The sequence below is a fragment of the Arvicola amphibius genome, chromosome 8 (assembly GCF_903992535.2).
Source record: "Arvicola amphibius chromosome 8, mArvAmp1.2, whole genome shotgun sequence".
Classification (NCBI taxonomy): domain Eukaryota; kingdom Metazoa; phylum Chordata; class Mammalia; order Rodentia; family Cricetidae; genus Arvicola; species Arvicola amphibius.
In genome coordinates this window covers 40,271,281-40,292,023 of record NC_052054.1, presented here as the reverse complement: position 1 = coordinate 40,292,023, position 20,743 = coordinate 40,271,281, and the positions used below count along the sequence as shown (strand labels likewise).

At 34.2% G+C, this 20,743-nt stretch overlaps 1 protein-coding gene across 1 annotated transcript in view; it reads right to left on the bottom strand.

Moving 5' to 3' along the window:
• Trdn (triadin) overlaps positions 1–20,743 on the bottom strand; it is a 340,388-nt gene that overhangs the window by 277,611 nt on the left and 42,034 nt on the right. Inside the window, exons 4-5 of the mRNA XM_042055567.1 lie at positions 7,432–7,593; positions 6,381–6,413 (exon numbers count right to left, since the gene is read on the bottom strand). Coding sequence (XP_041911501.1) covers positions 6,381–6,413; positions 7,432–7,593 — 195 coding nt within the window. The remainder of the gene's footprint in view (positions 1–6,380; positions 6,414–7,431; positions 7,594–20,743) is intronic.

Below are 20,743 nucleotides of genomic sequence, written 5' to 3'. Positions count from 1 at the left end.
TTCCACATTTTCTTTATCCGTTCTTTGGTTGAGTGGCATCTATGTTGTTTATAGGTTGTGGCTATTACTATTAATGCTGTTATGAACATAGTTAAAGAAATGTCTTTGTAGAATGATTGAACATCTTTTGGGTATATTCCCAGGAGTGGTATTGTTGGATCCTGAGGTAGGTTGATTCCCAGTTTTCTGAAAAACCACCATACTGATTTCCAAACTGATTGTACAAATTAGCATTCCGATCATCAATGGAGGAGTGTTCATTTTATTCCACATTTTCTCCAGCGTAAACTATCATTGGTGTTTTTGATCTTAGCCATTCTGACTGATGTAAAATGGTATCTCCGAGTTGTTTTGATTTGCATTTCCCTGATTGAGAGGATATTGAAACATTTCCTTAAGTGTCTTTCAGCCATTTGAGATTCTTCTGTAGAGAATTCTCTGTTTAGTTCTGTACCCCATTTTTTAATTGTGTTGTTTGATATTTTGATGTCTAATTTCTTATGTCTTTTATTTATTTTGGAGATCAGTCCTTTGTCTGATGTGGGGTTGGTGAAGATCTTTTCCAATTCAGTATGCTGCCTTTTTTTCTTATTGACTGTGCTCTTTGCTTTACAGAATTTTCTCTGCATCAGGAGATACCATTTATTTGTAAGTCACACTCATCTACTTGTAACAATACATAATTTCACTGTAGTTATTGAAAAATTTAAGAAGTTCCCACACCAACTTTTGAAGATATTGTAACCAGGCCCACAAATGCTTTATTCCACATAGCACAATGCTTGGAATATTAAAAACACCTGAAGAAAAATAACCCAAAATTTAAACTTAAATTTGATCACAGCAAGGATATCAATGCTCTGTTATATTGACTGTCAAGAGGGAGACAGAACAGCATGGTACAGAACGAGGCCTCTGTGATTTCCTAACTCTTAGAACTCTAGGATCATCCAGGAAGCTGAATACCCACATGCCTCCATGGTCATCTCTTTTATTTTTCCTTTCAAATTTTTAGAATACTTTTAAAAACAGCATTGTTTCCCATATTTAGAAGACACTATCCAAATTCTTCATAAGTTAAAAAGTTATGTACTGTAATCTAAAGATTATTGAAATTGTTGACTTTAAAAATAAAATCACAATTAGAAGGTGCTGGTGATGCCTACAATATAAATATCATGGAGGTATCCAATGAGGTCATCCTCAACTACATAGTGAGTTGAAAGGTAGACTGAGCTAAATGAAAACTTGTCTCAGAAATTTCCAAAACTTAAATGTAAATGAAATAAAATAAAATACTGTGCTACCTTTAAAATTTAGTTGTTGGTCTCCAAATGTTAATTGTTATATTTTTTAATGTATACATGTATTTTAGAATCAGTTTTTAACATTTGGAAACTTTTTTCACATTTAACTTTTCATTCTACTCACACAAAAGTTTAATTTAATGTGAGTTTAATTTTATTCTTGTAATTTTAAAAAATTATATCATAAGATTTACAAGAAATTATATATAATAACAATTTTAAATTTTTTATATATTATCATAAATCTTATATTAAACTCAAGATATAAGAATATGTTATAAATCTTCACAATTTTCTATCAAAAATAAAATTATATCAAATGTCATTTCTTTATGAGATTAATAGGGCTTTAAAATTAGACCATAAGCAGCTAGAGAGATTACTTAGTAGTTAGTGAATATTAAGTGTGTTTACACAGGGTTCTGATTCAGTTCCCATTACCTATGTCAGGCATCCCATAACCACTTATTACTCCAACTCCAGGAGAGAAAAAACCCTCTTCTGAACTCTGAGGGAATACACATTCACATGTACACACACACACACACACACACACACACACATATATATATATATATATACATGCACACATACACACACATGCACAAATACAGACCCTAAATTTTTAAAAATGAAATAAACTAAATGAACTAATCAATGAAACAATTTAAAGAAATTTATTTTTTAAATTTGCTCATGAGTCTGTAGCTAAATGCGATTTAGGGTTTTAGTGAAATATGACTTATCAATAAATTTAATCCTTTGTCTTTACTTTTAATAATATGAATGTTAAAAATCTTGTGTACAACTAAATTTATGTTGAAATAAACAAAAATTCTATATAATTTTTAAAATATTTATGACTTTGCCTCCAGAATTACTTATTTTGTGAATAATTGAAAACAGGGCAACTTTGTCCATCTCTCCATTTAACTATCATTATGGCTACTGATTTCACACAATTGAACCTTTTATAATAAGCTCAGAAATGGAAACAGATGTATTGTGAAATTTAACACCATTGTGTGTTCAATTATGGTATTAGATATGCTTTCTTGATTATATTTAACCTTATTTTTGGAATTGATGCTCATGTATTAAAAATATTACCCATGTTAGCTAATAGACAAAACTATTTTGGTGTTGAAAAATATTGTTGAGATCAATTTTTTGTTTTTGCAAAAATTACACACATATATAGTTTAACTTTATTTTTATTTATAAATTTTAGTTTAAAATCTGAGAGTAATGAGAAAACAATAAATTTTGTAAGTCATGGACATTTTTAGTTATGTATGAAGATAAATGTAAGATGTTGAAAGATAGAAAATGGGCACGGTGGTGCATTTCTTACTCTCATCATCTGGGAGGCTGAGGCAGCGAGGTTTCTGTGAGTTTCAAGCCAGCCAGGGCTACAAAGTGAGACTCTGTCTCAATACACACACATATATACATACTTACATACATACATACATACATACATTGTATGAATTTCTCTAATATATATATAAGGAATATAAAACCTTGATATCTTACTTTAGGGAATAATTATACATGTCTAAGTAGAAACACAAATAGTTAAAATATTTTTGTTAATTACCATGATAAATTTGCATATGGTTTATTTATTTAGCTGACAACATATAATTTTATTTGTTTTGACTAGAGGAATAAACTCGTGAGTAATAAAATAGGATATATAGCAGTATAGTTACATATTCATCTGTACACATAATGCTGTTCCCACATATAATGTGTAAGTATTTTGTCATTATTCCAAAGACAACAAGAACAATGTTGTTTTATATGAATTGAAAGGAGGTTTTCCTCATAATTAGGTAAATATTTCATAATAAAATTTAATAAGGTAAGTTTTATTTTATTTTGCACAGATCTATAGGAATCTAAGAACTGATCTATAGGAATTAAAGAAATGTGACCTTCATAGATTTACTTAATATATACCTTTGGTTTGTTTGTAATTCTCCCTTCCCATCCTTCTTTGATACCTGTTTTAAAGTTGGGTTGTCCTTAAAACCTTCTCATTTACCTGGGATATGATTCATGTCACTAAACTTCCCTGCTTTGGTTGTTTCAAAATGCATATATTTCATGATTTTCTAAAAATAAATATTGAAAATAACTGAAAAATAAAATTTTTGAAATTCAAATTTTGAAGACTCATTTTTAAGCATCAGAGTTTTGGCTAAATAAGGAAAAAACTAAATGAAAAAAAATCATTGCTTCTGTCACATGACTCTACTAGATCACAGACTCCAAAACATCAAATTATATAAGAACCAAGCTCTCATGTACCCAATAGACACATTACGCAGCGCTAGAGGCCCTCAACTTTAATGTTTTTTGGTTGACATTATTGAAAATTAAAAATATACCAAAAGATATTGCTTTATCTTGCAAAACTAATCTACTGCTATTATAAATTTTATTATATTTCAGGCAAACAAGTTTTAATGAAGCATATGCATGGTACTTATTTTGCTTACAGCTCTCTACAATGGCCTGCTCTTAGAAAGCAAGGTGACATCAACATAGCCACAGCTCACACTCCTGTATAAGATGACTGTTCAGCAATATGGCACTAGATAACAAATGAACACAAAATGTAACTTTACGTAATATTTGACTTACATAGGTAATTCTTTTGGAGAATTACATGATAAAAATAATTTTCTCATGAATTAGTAACTTGAAAGCTCATTATGTACTGTTTTGTAAAACAGCAAAATATTTTAAATTTGAACAGATCAAAATAAATATGTATCAAGCGTATAAAGACACTAGGTGCTACATAACATGCCCTAAGGTATATTTATACATAGCAACACAAGTCATGGAATAGCATCCAAAAGTTTCATCCATTTTAATGACCAGCTTAATAATCAATTTCTGTAACCTTCAGATTAGCTGACTGGACCATTATTCTGAATCAAATTAGAATTGCAAGATTCACCCATAAACTATAAGGTGATAGAATTCTTTTTCTTTCGGTAAGAACATAAATATAAGGGCAAATAGAAATACACTTTTAAGTGATTTAAATAAGATGTTTTAGGAAGACACAGGGAAATCAAAGAAAATACACCATGGTCTGGGTTAAGTAAAATAATGGCTAAACAGTGAATATATATGAATTGGAAGTTATGTTAATACAGTCATTAGATGGATAGAAATCTATTGGCTCATGTCAGGAGATTATCATTCTAGACCACCAAAAAATGACTTCTGAATTTAAAGTCCATTATCTTCCTACTTTTGAATATGAAATACTTCAAATTATTAGGGTATATAAATCCCTTAGATTGTCTTGACTAAAAAATTACTGGGTAGATCGTTGGTGTTGATTTGGGGAATCAAGGCACTGATGGAAGGAAAAGTCAACTTTGTCGATCTTTCCTGTATGCTGATAATTTCTCAAGAGTTAATTTTTAAAGTAATCACAATAGGAATGTCAAATCAGGAAGAAGAGAGATTTTATTAAAAAGTAAATATTATTATATATGGGTAGAATATGACTATATGATACTTTTGGTAATTCAAATTATAAGTACGGAAAAAAATTCCACTTTATTTTCTGTCTCTGCATATAATTAAAATAGATATGTGCATTACTTATCATTTCCTTATAGTTCATTAGCCTGAAATCTGACTATGGCCTAGTGAACAGCTATAAATGCCAGCCTTGGAAAGACCCTCTTTATGTCCTCACAAAGTTTACAAATCAATCTAGAATTTCAAAGCCTGAACTTGATAACTTAATTTTGACTTGAATTTTGAAATTCTCCAAATTTTGAGGTCAGAATAATGTCCTTTCTCCTCATAGCGCTTCAAAATCAAAATTTTTTCAGGAAGGCTTTGCCTTACTGGAACCTCACTGGTTCAGTTCCTTTCGCGGTGGTGGAAATCAAAGATTCTGATTTTCCTACAAGTAGTATGGTGTTGACCACCTGCTCTGCCTGCTCACTCACACCTAAGTCTGGACTGGACGTACTGATTACATTCAATGCCCCTGTTGAATCCATGGTGGTCTTTGGAGAGTCACTTACACTGGCTAGATAATTCAATGGTGTTTGAATAGGTATGTGCACTGGCAACTTAACAACTGCAACAGAATCAAGCAGTGACTAGTTTTTACTCACACCAAGTGTAACCTTGGTTTTCACCACCATTTCCAGGAATGTTTCCTATGATTGGTTGGGAAAGTCCTGTGGGGCACTTGTTCCAAAGACATACCACTTTTCCTTGAAGCACACTGCTCCCAATTAAGTTCAGTCATAGAAACCCTAATTTTCCATACAAGTAAATTACTTATATCATTTCCACACAACCCAAGCAAGTTCTTCCCTTGGTAATGACCAATGTGTACATTTACTGATATGACTTTGTCCCCCCAAGATCATATGCTCCATACTCTGCTGGCTAGTATATACTATTGTCATTACTTGAGATACAAAATGTTGACAGTAAATTAAGAAAAGCAAAGAGCACAAATGTTTAAACTCAGCAAAGCTGATTATAATAAAAGTAAATATGGGCACCATCTATTTCTAGACCATTTCCTACAAAATTTCACCACGAAAGAATTCTCTGGCCGGGCAGTGGTGGCGCACGCCTTTAATCCCAGCACTCGGGAGGCAGAGGCAGGCGGATCTCTGTGAGTTCGAGGCCAGCCTGGTCTACAAGAGCTAGTTCCAGGACAGGCTCTAAAAAATCTGCAGAGAAACCCTGTCTCGAAAAACCAAAAAAAAAAAAAAAAAAAGAATTCTCTGTCATTGAAGAAATCTCAACCTACATTGATCTGTATACAGACAGATGTAGACAAACACCCTGACAAAGTCCTCCACTAAAAACGCAACTCAAAATATTTGAATGAGCTCACTAGGAGTTCAGCAGCTCTTACTAACTATGAGTTTTATACACTCTTGGTGTTAAACAAGCCTGCATATAAAAAACATGGTAAGTAACAATACAAGTGAGGAGCATTTATGTTATGCTAGAAATCAATATTATATATAAAAAGAAAGAAGATGTGGAAAAATGAACAAAACTAACCTTTTCTTTTTAAGGGAGGTTCTTCTATTTCTCCTAAATCAAGAAAAATAGAAAATTAGCATAACTGGTAGCAGGGATTTGCTATTTACCCATGTTTTTCTATTTACACATTTTTTTGCAAGCTATTGCTTTCAATAGTCATGATTCTTGCATACTTTGCTACCTAAATTCCAAAGTACCTGCTTTTTTTATATGTATTCACTTAAGATGGCTTCACTTTATGAGTTCAATGAAATTGTGGCAGTGCTTGAAGTTACTGCACTATAGCTCATGTATAATATTAATTTCAATTTTCTCTGTTTATTGTCATGTCTTAGAGGGCCAAAACAGAAATAAATTCAGACAAAGTCATAAAAGGGGTTCTAATAGCAATAATTTTCCTGCTGGGTAAGACTGAATGGATAATCTTGGATGAGTAAGAGTAACCATTTTTTAATGTCATTTAACAGACTGGATCAATGTACTTCCTCCTTGTAAATCCTCTAAATGCCAACTTATATACAGTCTGCTCTTCCATTTACTTTGTTCATTGTATGTGTATTGCTTACTTGTATAATATTTAAAATGTATCTTTCCATTCTGGATCTCTATTTGAGTCGATCAATTTCTGTTTTTATTGGGCTTTTATTAAGATTGGTTATCAACATTTGAATATTACTGTGACTTATAAGTACAAAACATGTGATCATTGATTTTAATATTTTTGTTTCAATCCTTCTAGACATGGTCTGGAAAAATAGCTACTCTGTCTCAGATAAACATGTAAGCGGGAAATCTATTGTGGTTTTATAGTCATTTATATTAAGATTCCGTGCTATAATGCCATTCTAATAGCAGCATTTAATTTTGATATCTGTTCCATAATGGCAGATAAACTATAAGATTAAAGCCAAATGGAGAGTGGTTTAGTCTATTTGGCAGCTTATTGGAGTGCTTTTTGTACTCAGAAGTGTGTCCATTTTAGTTTAGCCTGCCCTAGTGCTCATTTGGGCTAAACCCTCAGCTAGCCAATGCCAAGTGTGCCCAATTTCCAACTCTGTGCCTTGGGTACCTTTATCAATGTCCTCGTCTGCATCCTCATCTTCTTCATCACCTTCAGATGAGATGATGTCAGACAGCAAAGCAAAGAAGCCATAGATCCAGTCAGTCGTTTCCTCCACAACATCATTTACGAATTTTAGAGGATCTGAACCAATCTTGGCAATGGAGCTTGCTAAACGACATGAAAACAAAGGAAAAACATAGATCATTAACTAGAGAACCTAGGAAAAGATGTTTTTCATAAATATCTCTAGGCTACTTATTGTTCATAAATGAAAAACATATTCTAATGTATATTAATAAAATAGTATATAAATGCGTATTACATAAGACATATATGTATATATGCATACACATATAGACATGTATATTTGATAAATATATGTAATATATATTTGATACATATAAAAGAAAAGTAATATAAAACATTTGGTTCAAAGAATTACAGAAATACCAAAAGAAGATTATTTTAGTAATGACTATAAACTAAATGAAAGCATGGGGTGAAGAAATTGGAATTAATAATGTTTTTTTTCACTACACAAGTATTAAAATCATTAAGTTACAGTTGTTCAGGAAGGTTGGAATAGTCATTGACCCACAGAATACTCACTGCATCATGGAAAAGATGACCATGTAAATCTTCAAACAAGGCCTAGAAATTTGACTAGACTCGTTATGGGTGATTTAAGATGATTTTTCTTTCTCTCTTTCTATCTCTATTTCTCTCTCTCTCATATATTAGCTTTATAATTTTTTAAATTATTAGAAAAAGCGTTGGTATTATCAAGTTTGTAATTTTGTCAAATTAAGCAAAGTTTGTTAAATTTAAATATTTTCAAATTCTAGTACCTTAAAAAACCTTAAACGTAACTTCTTCAAACTTAATCTCCTAGTAATTTCAATAATAGAATTAGATAAAACTGAAACCTATAAAACATACTATTATTGTATCTTGAAAGTTTTTTTAAACTTATAAAATGAGAGCTTAAATAAGAAAATATAAACAAACACTGGGATTTATAAAAGTTGTTCTGATTATATGAAAATTTCTCTGAAGTTGGAAAAATAGTTTCTAATACCTGCTTGAGTGATTATGTAGAAATAGAGCGTACATTGCACCTGGGCTTTCATTGATATGCAATTAAATTTTAGAGTTATTTTTTTCTGAATTTTAAAAACTAGTTTTGTTTTTCAAACAATCTTCTCTCTTTGATATATCTAAGCGATCAGAAATAAACGAACGCATCATATCACCTAAAGGTTAAGTGTTCCAAAATCAGGCTTTCACTCTGATTAAGATAGGAAGTCACTGGGAGGTTTGAGTAGATTTAGTACTGAGGGGGAAATGATCTCAGGCTACAAACAGGCAGACAGTGAAAGGTCAAATAAAATCATCTAGATGGTGGGTGATCATGGTGAATTGAAGATGGGGAGAAGTATGTATAACATTCCAGCAGCTCCTGATGTCCTTCAGTGGTGCACCTCAGGGCGTGTATGTAAATGCTTCTACTTTGGCCTAGCATATGAGGGAGAAAGAACCCTAGGCTTTAAAACAGAAACTGATTGAACAAATGGAGACATAGAATGGAAAGTGGCATTCTGTATGTTAAAACAAGTATGCATATTGCTTATGTAATTTTATAATTTTTGTGAATGACACTGACGGTGTAGCAATGGCATCTACTTGTGATGGGGAGGCTTGGAGGCAAATACCATCAGCTTCTTTTGTTTGGTTGGGTTGTGGGGAGAATGAAGTAGAGAAGTGGTTGAGATTTAGCCTTTTCACACACCCACCATGATGCTTCTGTGCAGCTACTTCTACCTGATCTATAAAGAAAATGTGCTACTTGAACTAGGAACTTGAAAGCATCAAAGGATGGAAGGTATTAAAGTCACAATGTTCAGTGAGAGCACTAAGCAAAACTGCAGTATCTAGAAGGCTGAGGGATACATTAGAAACGGGGCGTAGGGAAGCATTCAAATTTTCACGGGGCAAGAGGAAGGACTGGGGAGCAAAACGGGCTAAAAATCAAATAAAGAAATTATTTGAGGAAAATAGAGTTTGCAAGTGACAAATGATGCTAATAGGGCAAGACAAAAAAGAAAAAGAAGAAAGATGAACAAAACACGTGACTGTCCTCAGAGGCTCTCTACACACAACAGTAGTGTGTGTTCAGATCATGAGGGGAATTTTGAGTCAGTAAATATTCTTTATTACCAGTGATTATGAAGAAGAGGCAAAGGAGAATTGAAATCTTAGTTTTCTTTTGTTTTTAGTACTATTAAAGTGGGAAAGTTACACTTTACAGATACCACTGAGAGAGGAGAATTCCTGAGGAACTTTTAAGCTCATGTTTTCTTTACAGCAGTGGTTCCCACCCAGTGGGTCATGACCACTTTGGCTGTTGAATGACCCTTTCACAGGGGACACATATCATATATACTGTATATCTGATATTTATATTACAATTCATAACAGTGACAAAATTACAGTTATAAAGTAGCAATGAAAATAATATTAGATTGGAGGTCACCACAACATGAGGAACTGTGTTAGAGGGTCACAGCATTAAGAATTTTGAGAATCACTGTTTTGGGTAATGGTGATTACAAAGACTACACAATAACTCTAGATTTAGATAAAAATCAAGAGGCAGGAACACTATCTGAATTATTCATTTTTGCTGTACCTCTAATTTTTCTACTTTATTTTTGTTCCATTCATGTGTAGCACTGCTATGTCACCTGAAAAGAATGACCTGGATGTTAAGGTTAAAAGGAAAGAAAATTAAATTTTATAATTGCAGTTGAAAATTTTATAATTGCAATTAAGAGATTTAAAAGATGACATGTAGGGAATCTATGCACTGGCTTTATTAAACATACTTTAGCACTGATATCTTCCCTCTATTTGAACAATACCTGCACACACCATCTCTAAACTCACATGCCTGTGGTCACACAAATCCTGAACCAGCTTTAGGCTAAAATCACACATCAAACACTCAATCAAAGAAAGAAGTCCACAGGCTCAAGCTATATCACAAAATCACAAACAAAATCAGTGGCCAAGAAAGGGAGCCTACCCCTAAAGTCCTAAAGAAATTTTCTAAAAATATCATTTAGAAGTACCCCAGGTACAGAAGTTGGCTTTGAAATAGTCATAAACTTCATTAAAGAATTAAAGAAATTTTAAAAAGAAATGAACAAATATATCAGTGAACTTATTGGTGATGGATGTGGGATATCCTTCTGTATATGTATTGCTCTTATTGGTTGATGAATAAAGCTGTTTTGGCCTGTAGCTTAGCAGAGTAAAGTCAGGTGAGAAATTCAAAGAGGTATATAGAGAGAGGAGGTGGAGTTAAAGAGATACCATGTAGCTGCCCAGGAAGCAAGAGGTAACAAACCATGAGCCTCGTGGTAAAATACAAAACAATAGAAATGAATTAATTTAAGATGTAAGAGCTAGTTAGGATATGTCTAAGCAATTGGCCAAGCAGTGTTACAATTAATATAGTTTCTGTGTGATTATTCAGGTCTGGGCCATCAGGAAACGAATGAACAGCCACCAAATACAGGTGATAGAAATACATGACAAACATGTAAAAAAAGGGTTGTACAAAAAAAAAGACAAACATATGACTAAATAAAAGGACAAGACAATTCAGAGTATGAACACTGACTTCAGCCAAGAGATAGAACTATTGAAGGGAACCTGAGATGAAGATGGAATTGGAAAACTCAGGAGGTGGAGAAGTGTACAAGGAGCTGTGGGCAGGCCTGCTTTTCATCCTGCCCAGTTCCCACATGGCTAGCATTACACCCCAGAATAATTACACGAAAACATTTAAACACTGCTTGGTTCATTAGCTCTAGCCTCTTATCGGCTAACTCTCACATCTTGATTAACCCATTCCTAATAATCTGTGTAGCACCATGAAGTGGTGGCTTCCCGGGAAAGATTCAGCATGTCTGACCTGGCGACTGGCTCCATGGCATCTGCCTCATTGCCTTCTTCCCAGCATCCTGTTTTGTTTATTCTGCCTACCTACTTTTCTGTCCTATCAAAGGGCCAAGGCAGTTTCTTTATTAACCAATGAAAGTAACACATAGACAGTTGACCCTCCTCCATCAGAGAAGAAAACAGGAAGAAAACTTGTTAGTAGGGGGATCAAGGAGAAGATAGAGCACCTGTGATTGAAGATAATGTAGAGTTACTAAATATTTAAGCAAATAATATTCAAAAAATTGAAAACAGAACCAGCACATAAAAGAAATGTATTGTAATTATGGTACACTGTGAAAAAAATCATAAAAGAGATCAAAGATTCATAATATCCTTGCCAACTATACATCTTATAGAAGATTAACATACAGAATTTAGGAAGAACTCAAAGGAACAAAGGATCAAGACTCAGAACAAAAGACTCAGTTTAAAAATGGACTATGAACTTATGCCCAACTGTAACTCCAAGGAACCAAGACAATGGACATATGGCGAGATCTTCTAAAATGCTCAGTTCTACGATTTAAATCCTGGCATAAAATACAGAGGTTTGATTTGAATTAATAAACTAGAGGAGGAAATTCATGCCTGACCCTATAGTTGAGTCAATTTCTTGTGGCTGGTGAGGCCTTTGAACTTAGAGGAGAAACCTATTACTTCCAGTTTCCCAAACCATTGTAACCCTAACTGAATTCTAAATATTTATTCTTATAGCCACAAATAAGTATACTTCCCACTCCTCATCAAAGAAGCTTCTTTTTTGCATTAGATAGTAACTATTATAGATATCAATAAATAATCAAAATTCAGTGACCATCTGGCTATACAGTGCTCAGCCATAATTGATAGATTTGTAATACAGCACCTGCATATAAGGCTCAGAGAGCAGGTTGGAAAAGAGGAGATGGAAAGGTTTAAACAAACAGAGGATCAGGTTGGCTACTATGGGATAGTGCCTTCTGTCTGTGACAGGAAAACTGAGTCCATGAAATTTCAAGAGTATTATTCCATAAATGAGATCTGACCAGTGATATCACAGGCTTACTCACCAAGGAGGATCAGAAAAATTTTACAAGGACCTACATCTAAGTGAAGAGCTACAGGTAACTGGTGATGGCTGAGAATGGAAAATCAGTCTTCACTAGGATATGTCCCTTGATGGGTTATCAAATCCCATGTGGTCTGTCATAAGCATACAAACATACAAGCTACAAGCAACATTAAATATACTAACAAGCTGTATTTGTATGAACCTATATGGGTGAGTGTAAATGTGATTGTGTGTGTATATATAATAACAACTAAAGAAGTTGCGAATTGGTGAGAAAGTGGGTGTATAGAAGAAATGGAAGGGGAAGGAAGGAGTGGTAATGACCCAGCAATGGTACTTATGTATGATTCTCAATATAGTTAAAACTAATCTAAAACAAAACACAATGGAATTAAATAGCCTCCCTGTGGATTGATTTGTCCTATGAGCCTTTGGGCACTGTGATGGAGGACTCTCATTGGTTAATAAAGAAACTGCCTTGGCTTTTTGATAGGGCAAGCTTTAGATGGGTGGAGTAGACAGAAAAGAATGCTGGGAAGTTAGTCAGATGCCATTCCTCTCCTCAGTGGGACAGACATGATGGAGTCAGCCGCCAGGTCAGACATGCTGAATCTTTCCAGGTAAGACACAGCTCGTGGTGTTATACAGATTGTTAGATATGGGTTAGTCAAGATGTAAGAGGCTGAAACTAATGGACCAGGCAGTGTTGAAATGAATACAATATGTGTGTTGTTATTTCGGGGCATAAGATAGCCAGACAGCCAGTAGCCAGGCGGGAATGCAGCCTGCTTGCCTCCTCACTACAGCACTAGAATTTCCAGTGTCAACAATATTATGCTTAGATATTTAAAAAGAAATAAGTAGAAAACTTACATTTTTGTTTGTTTATTTTGTTATTTTTTTGTTTTTACAACTTTTTCTCTCCATTTTCCAAAATGTTTCCTGAGCTTTAGGTATAGGTGTTGTGTTGTTTTTACACACACTGTCAAATTGTGTCATTAGCAGTGTAATGTTCAGTAAAGGGGCTTTTGTAAAAGCTTATTAAGTGTAGTAATTTTATCATATTTTTACATAAGATGGACCACTAATCTTATGTATTTTAGTTGGTTTCAAGGAGGTAAGTATTATTACCCTTAATCTTAATTACCACAGTAGAGTCAAACACCTTTTCCACAGATTTCTGATGGTCTATTTCTTTTCAAATTGAAAATTAATGGCGATGGGCTTGGTCTCTACGACAAGGATGGGCTCTGTGTGAGCCTTGTCAGTTTGGTTGCTCACCTTCCTGGACCTGGAGGGAGTTGGAAGGACCTTGGACTGAACATAGTGTAGAGAACCCTGATGGCTCTTTGGCCTGGAGAGGGAGGGAGTGGGGGTATGGGTGGAGGGGAGGGGAGGGAAGGGCGAGGAGGAGGAGAGGAGATAGCAATTTTTAATAAAAAATAAATAAACTGGGGAAAAAAGAAAATTAAGCTCAAACTGGAGAAATGATCAATACATTCAAGGAAATGTGATGACATCATACTTTTCTTCTTTTCTACTTAATCTCCAATATTAATTTCTATCATCTCATCTATCATCACAAGGTCAGGCTAATACATAGCAAATGACATATCTCTTCATTCTGTTTTTTGGCTTGATTCTTTGTCCTAGAACAGTCCTGAGTATTTCAGTGTCTGTAAAGTAACTTAGTATATAGATTGAAATTCTATAGATTATGTGATCTGTACTCCCGAACAATAATGCTTAGGACACAGTTCAATACAGTTGATTAATACTCTTCTAATTTTAACCTTATTGAGAAGATTCATTTTATATAAGTCCTAATGGACATATGATATTTTTGTCTACTCAGAGAAAAGAGGAATGTAAAGTATTTTTCTATTTAGTTATCAATTTCAATAATTATTCAAGAGTAATAGGAGAATTAAATAAAGAAAGTTAGTATTTTTCTCTTACAGGACTCACAAATAAAAAATAAATAGGTAACAAGATAATTATAAAACAGAATGAGGTAGAGTTTTGGTAAGAAAATAAACAGATTTAAATTATAAATCTTGAAAAAATACAGAAAATTAAATATTTCATATGCCTCTTAAAAACCAGCTAAAGGATTTTAACTATTATCACTGGGGCCTAGGCCAGAGCAATTTAATCATTGCTTGAGGGGGAATCTTAGCTAACAGAAATAAGTGTGCTAGTTAGTTTTGTGTCAACTTGACACAAGTTAGAGTCATTAGAAAGGAGAAAAGCTCAATGGAGAAAATGCCTCCATAAGATTGGGCTGTGGGCCAGCCTGTAGGGTATTTTTCTAATTAGCAACTGATGGGAAAGGATCCAGCTCTTTGTAGGTAGAGCTAGCTGGGGGATGATGGGTTCTCTAAGAAAGAAGGCTAAGCAAGCCATTAAGAATGAACAAATAAACAGCACCCATCCAAAAATCCTTGCATCATCTCCTGCCTGTAAGTTCTGACCCTATTTGAGTTACTGTCCTGATTCCTTCATTGATGAACTAAGACATGAAAGTGTAAGATAAATAAATTCTTTCCTCCTCAACTTACTTTTGGTCATGGTGTTTCCTAGCAGCAATAATAACCCTGACTAGGAAAATGTCAATATCAATATTCAGGATATTAGGAAGAACACAGAATTGTTTATGTATTTTACATTATGAGTTCTTCAGTATTCTAAATTTGTTACCAGGTAGTCAGACTATTAATAGTGAACTATGGATATATTAGAGAAATTCATGACTAGAGAATAAATAATTAAAAATGTGAAGATAAAAGAGAGAAGAAAGGAGATGAAAAATTAGAGTCAATAGGGGATAGAATTGAAAAACAAATCCTATATACCAAGATAAATAAATAAATAAATAAGGAAATTTTAGACACAAATAGATTGAATATTACATACAACCCTTTTGTTTCCCAGAGTGTCATTTAGGCTTTGAATACAAAAGCAAAATGACTGTGCATCAAAGATCCAGGATGTCTAATTTGGATTTGATTTTATATAACTCACAGTCTATGAGTAGTTTAGCTGTCTGTATGTTGTATTGGTGTCTGAAATCAGAACTAGAGGGAAGATAGATGGTAGAGGGAGCAAGGCAATCACAGCTTGCAAGGGATGGGAGAAAATTCATGACCATAAATTCTAATTACCCTACTCCTGTGACGTTCAAGTCTCCATGCTCATTGGCAGTGGTAATTCTCAGCATAAGCTGCTCTTCCTCTTCATGAGCTAAATATGCACTTTACCCAGAAGTGTGAGAAGGCAATAGAAAATCTGGCAGAGTTGTCCTTTACTCAGGCATAGCTGCTGTCCCTAGCCAAGCATAGAGGCCAGTAGATCACTAATAACATGTGTGAACAACTGTATTGGTCCGTTCAAAGGTCAAACAGTCCACTCTCCTGCCTCCTGCCTTACAGATTGGGCAAAAGCTTCCTCACTCCCACTATGCCCAAACTATGTAACTGAAAGAATTCTAAGAATCTATTTCAACCTGGTGAAAGTAACAAAATTTAAAATCACTGTTCTGCTTTCCGGTGAGCATCAACATTTACAAATTTTAGTTATTCTTTATATTCTCCTGGAAATTTCCTGTCCTTCTGTTCCATTGTGTCAAATAGTCAAATATATACCCTGGGTGTAGAATCTTGCCCAAGATCCTTCTATCCATAGGTACACATGTGTATTTCATTTGGATGTTTTACTCTCTTTTTTTGAAAGCTTTGTTTATTTTGTGTATGAGATTTTTGTCTATGTGTATTGGAGGTTGCACCACTGGCTTACCTAAAATCCTTGGAGGTCAAAGACAGGTGTTGGTCACCCTCCAACTAGCATGAAGAATGGGATAGTTATGGGACATCACATGGTTATTGAGAACAAAACTCGAGTCCTCTGTAAGAGGAACAGGTGATCTTAACCACTAATCCATCCCTCCAGATCCAGAGAGGTTTTTTTTTTTTTTTTTTTTTTTTTTTTTTTTTTGCCAAGCAGGAAAATGTTCAAAACAGCTTATATTTTGTTCTGCAATTGGCCACTTACTTAATCTAACTTCCATTGCATATATTATTTCAAAACTAAAACACTTAGCAAAGACCTTCCTGCACGGAGTTTCCATTACCTTGAACTTTTTGAAGAGATGGAACCACAGATCAACAGATGCCCACAAGCTGCATGCACTATTTCGAAATAAGATTTTAGAACATGGGATTCGTCATCTTTGTTTTTAGTGTTCACAGCTCTTTCTTTCATGTTAAAATGTTGACCCTTGAACAGAACAATATAATTTTATTTCTTTACTGTATTCAGTTGCAAATTTAACTAAAATGCCAAAATTACAACTTATGATAGAAAGATTGACAGAATTTTTAAGTATTTGATCACTCTACTTGTCTTTGAGTTATGTTCTACTAAAGAGAGTGTCAGGGTTGTGTCTCAAAAACATTGAAAATAATTGTTTTCTCATGATGATAATGTGATGCAGATTAACTGATTTCACTATGATTCCAAATATTAGTGACTATTATTTTCTTTCTATATTTTAATTATAAAAGGAAGGTCCTTAGGTCAAAACTGCACAAGTACACACTGTGAAATATCAACCTAAAAGAAGGCAAAACAAAACTAAAAAAAGCAAAAGCAAAAACAAACAAAAATATCATTGCTCTTGCTTTGTTCAGCTCTCTTATGTTCTCTTCCTCTATTTATTTTAGTTTCTGCCACATACACATTCATAGTTATAGGAAGAGGTTGTTAGCTTGAAATAAAGGTACAATAAACAAAGTTTTTTTTTTTAAATATGGGAGGCATAGGTTTTTTTTTCTGCTTTTAAAACTCTCTCAGTTTAATATTTCCTATGCGTCTTCACCCTTAACACCAGTCAGTTAGCAATATATGCTTAGATGGAACCTGATTGCTCTCTGTTTTCATTCACCTGCTGTAGTGAGGAGCTGCGGGCAGGCCTGCTTTTCATCCTGCCCAGCTCAAGGGCCACCAGCTAGCTTATACCCCGAAATAACATTCTGTAGTGATGAGCTGTGGGCAGGCCTGCTTTTCGTCCCGTCCTGCTCCTGGCCATCCGGCTAGCTTTACCCAAAATAACAACACACAAATTGTATTCTTTTAAACACTGCCTGGCCTATTATTTTCAGCCTCTTACTCACATCTTGACTAACCCATATAGAATAATGTATGTAACACCACAAAGTGGTGTCTTACCAGGAAAGATTCAGCACGCCTGACCTGGTGGCTGGCTTCATGGCATCTGTCTCAGAGAGGAGAGGCAGGGCAACTGTCTGAGCCATCTACCTCACTTCCCTTTTCCTGTTCTGTCTACTCCACCTATCTAAATCTTGCCCTATCAAAAAGCCAAGGCAGTTTGTTTATTAGCCAATGAGAATCCTCCATCAACCTGCTACTCTTGAGGCAAGGAAGAACATGACTATGTGCAAAATATTAGTGCAACTCACCACTGCTTTCCAATACCAACAAACTGTGATGCTTAAGTCTAAGAGTTCTGCTAACTAGCTCTAGACATATGCCAAAATAAGGACTTTGCATATTTCAAATAAAGACATAAACAAGGTCTGAGTTCCTTTACCTATGCCATGAACATTAGGGATTATATTATGCTTTGAAAACTATGGATGTAAAAATATGAGACTTTTACTAATAGAAAAAATACGTATCTTTCCTTTACAGGAGAAAAGTTTGCTTTACCTTACAATTAACTATAGGTTACAGGTCATCGTTTGGAGAATTTCAAGGCACAATGTAACTACTGGCACTCTGAAAAATCATACTCCAAAGTATAGTATTTTGGAAGGCTTATTCATGCTATTCTTTCTCCTGCTGTTTTGCCCCATGAAGGATGCTTTACAAACTAGAGTCCCTCTCTCTAGGATGAACCATAGAAACTAGAAACTCCACTAAAGATAGCTTCTTCCCCCCCCCGAAAAAATCCTATTAATATTATAATATCCCTGCTTATGTGTGTGAACACTGGTCATAAACAATTCACCTTATCTGATGGTAAGGCGTACGACTTTTATTAGAGCAAGCATTCATCGTCTCAGGGAAAAGAATGATGCCACCAGTGATTCAGACATAAATAGAGCAGTTCTATCCTGTAGCCTTTTCCAGTCTTTTCCAGTTGGCTTTATGCCATTCCTTCCAGCCACCTTTTGAGAAGGTTGGCCTTTTGCCATCAAACCAAACCACAAATTTTACTTTTCATGAGCCTTGGGTCATCAGATTTGAATGTTCCTGGGTCATACCAATTTTTGTTTAAGTAAATTTCTTCTGTTTATGCTGATACTACCTTTAATTGTAGAAATGCCAACTATGACCATCATGTTGGAATGTAGGATATTATATCTTTTTTCCATACCTGTGCTGCACATAGAATGAAGTATCTTTTTGACTCATATGTATAATAAGGAATGAGAAAACATATTTGTAGGATTATAGATTATTGTATGTTTGTTCCCAAGCTAGCATGAAACAAAGTTAATTTCCTCAAGATAAGGAAATCTAAAATACCATTCCAATGAAACCAAAATTAAGTTGGTCTCAGAAAGACAAAGGTCATTATTGCCCTCAATTGTGGCCCTTAGACCTTATAGAAATATAAAATCACACAGGTACCCATAACATGAAAGAAGATGCCTAACCAAAGGAACAAGGGGATTGTGAAGAAGAGAAAAGAGAGAGGGTGGTTGATATGGACATGTATGTTCACAGTGTTTCATTTACTTGCATTATACTTGTCTTATTTAACATGTCTAATAAATTATTTTTAAAATTCATTCATATGGAATGGCTTCTTTAGTTAGATTATACAAGTTAAACAAACAAAAAGAGACAGTATCAATGAATGATTTAGATAAGAATATCTTCTTTGTACTTTTTATTTTATTAAGCATGAACAGAATTTTGTGTTGAGGGAGAGGCAGGCAGACAGAGACAGACACAGGGAGACATTCAGAGAGAAATCTATGGTGGGCAGAAGAGCATGTGTCATTCCCCTGGGCTAGAGTTAGAGGGTTTGTGAGCCATCCAATGTAGGTGAACCCTCAGGTCCTCTGCAAACACTCGTAACCACTGAGCCATCTCTTAAATGCCTAAATTAACATATCTTGACAAGTGCTGTATCTGAATTATTTTATGTGCAAGTCAAAGAAGCAGGAGTTTGAAGCAGCAGCTCACATTGTATCCACATTCAAAAACCATGAATAAGTGCTGAGCTTAGCTGCATTTTTACATGCTTAGAGTCTAGAGTCCTGACTAGGGAATAGTGACACTCAATGGGTGGATCTTCCATTCTGAATTAATGAAATCCAGATCATCTCCCACCAGCATGTAGATGTCCAGAGGCAAATCTCCAGTGTGATTCCAGATTCTCTGAAATAGACAGTGCTAACCATAACACTGGTTTAGTATGAATAAACAAACTAACAAACAACTTCAGTTTAAAAGATGGAAGACAATTATCACATGTACTCTCATAAGTGGTTTTTAAATGTAAAGCAAAGAAAACCATCCCACAAATCTCAATTCCAGAGAACCTAGACAACATTGAGGACCCTAAGAGAAACATACATAGAACTAATCTACATGGGAAGTAGAAAAAGACAAAATCTCCTGAGTAAATTGGGAGCATGGGGACCTTGGGAGAGGGTTGAAAGGGAGGGGAGAGAGAGAAGGGAGCAAAGAAAATGTAGAGCTCAATAAAAAAAAAACTACTTTCCAAGTAATTCTAAATTTTATTATGTAAATATTGAGTTTACCCATCATTCATTGGATTTGTGCTTGTGATTACCTTAGAGTATACTCTGAGCTACCTTGTTCAATGCTTTCACCTACCTAATTCTAATACATTGTAAGCAAATATTTGCTTTATTATAGCCTAGGTGATAAAGATTTAAAATTATACAGATTTTATAGAGTCCTACATATAGGTAAATTTTTATATGCAATTTCTATGTGTAAAATAAAGGGATTTATGTATAAGTATGTTCTAAGAACTTTAATAAAAATTAAAGCATTATTTTCCCTATGTTAAAAACTTCTTGAACAACATGTGTCAGGAAACAGGATATGAACAGAAACATTAAGATGAACAAAAATAAATATCACTGAGATTTTGTGTTCTAATCACAAAGATGGTTTTAAAATTATTTTCATGAACAATTTTAAAATTGTTAATATAATTATATACCTAACCAAGCTAACCATAAAATAAGATATAAA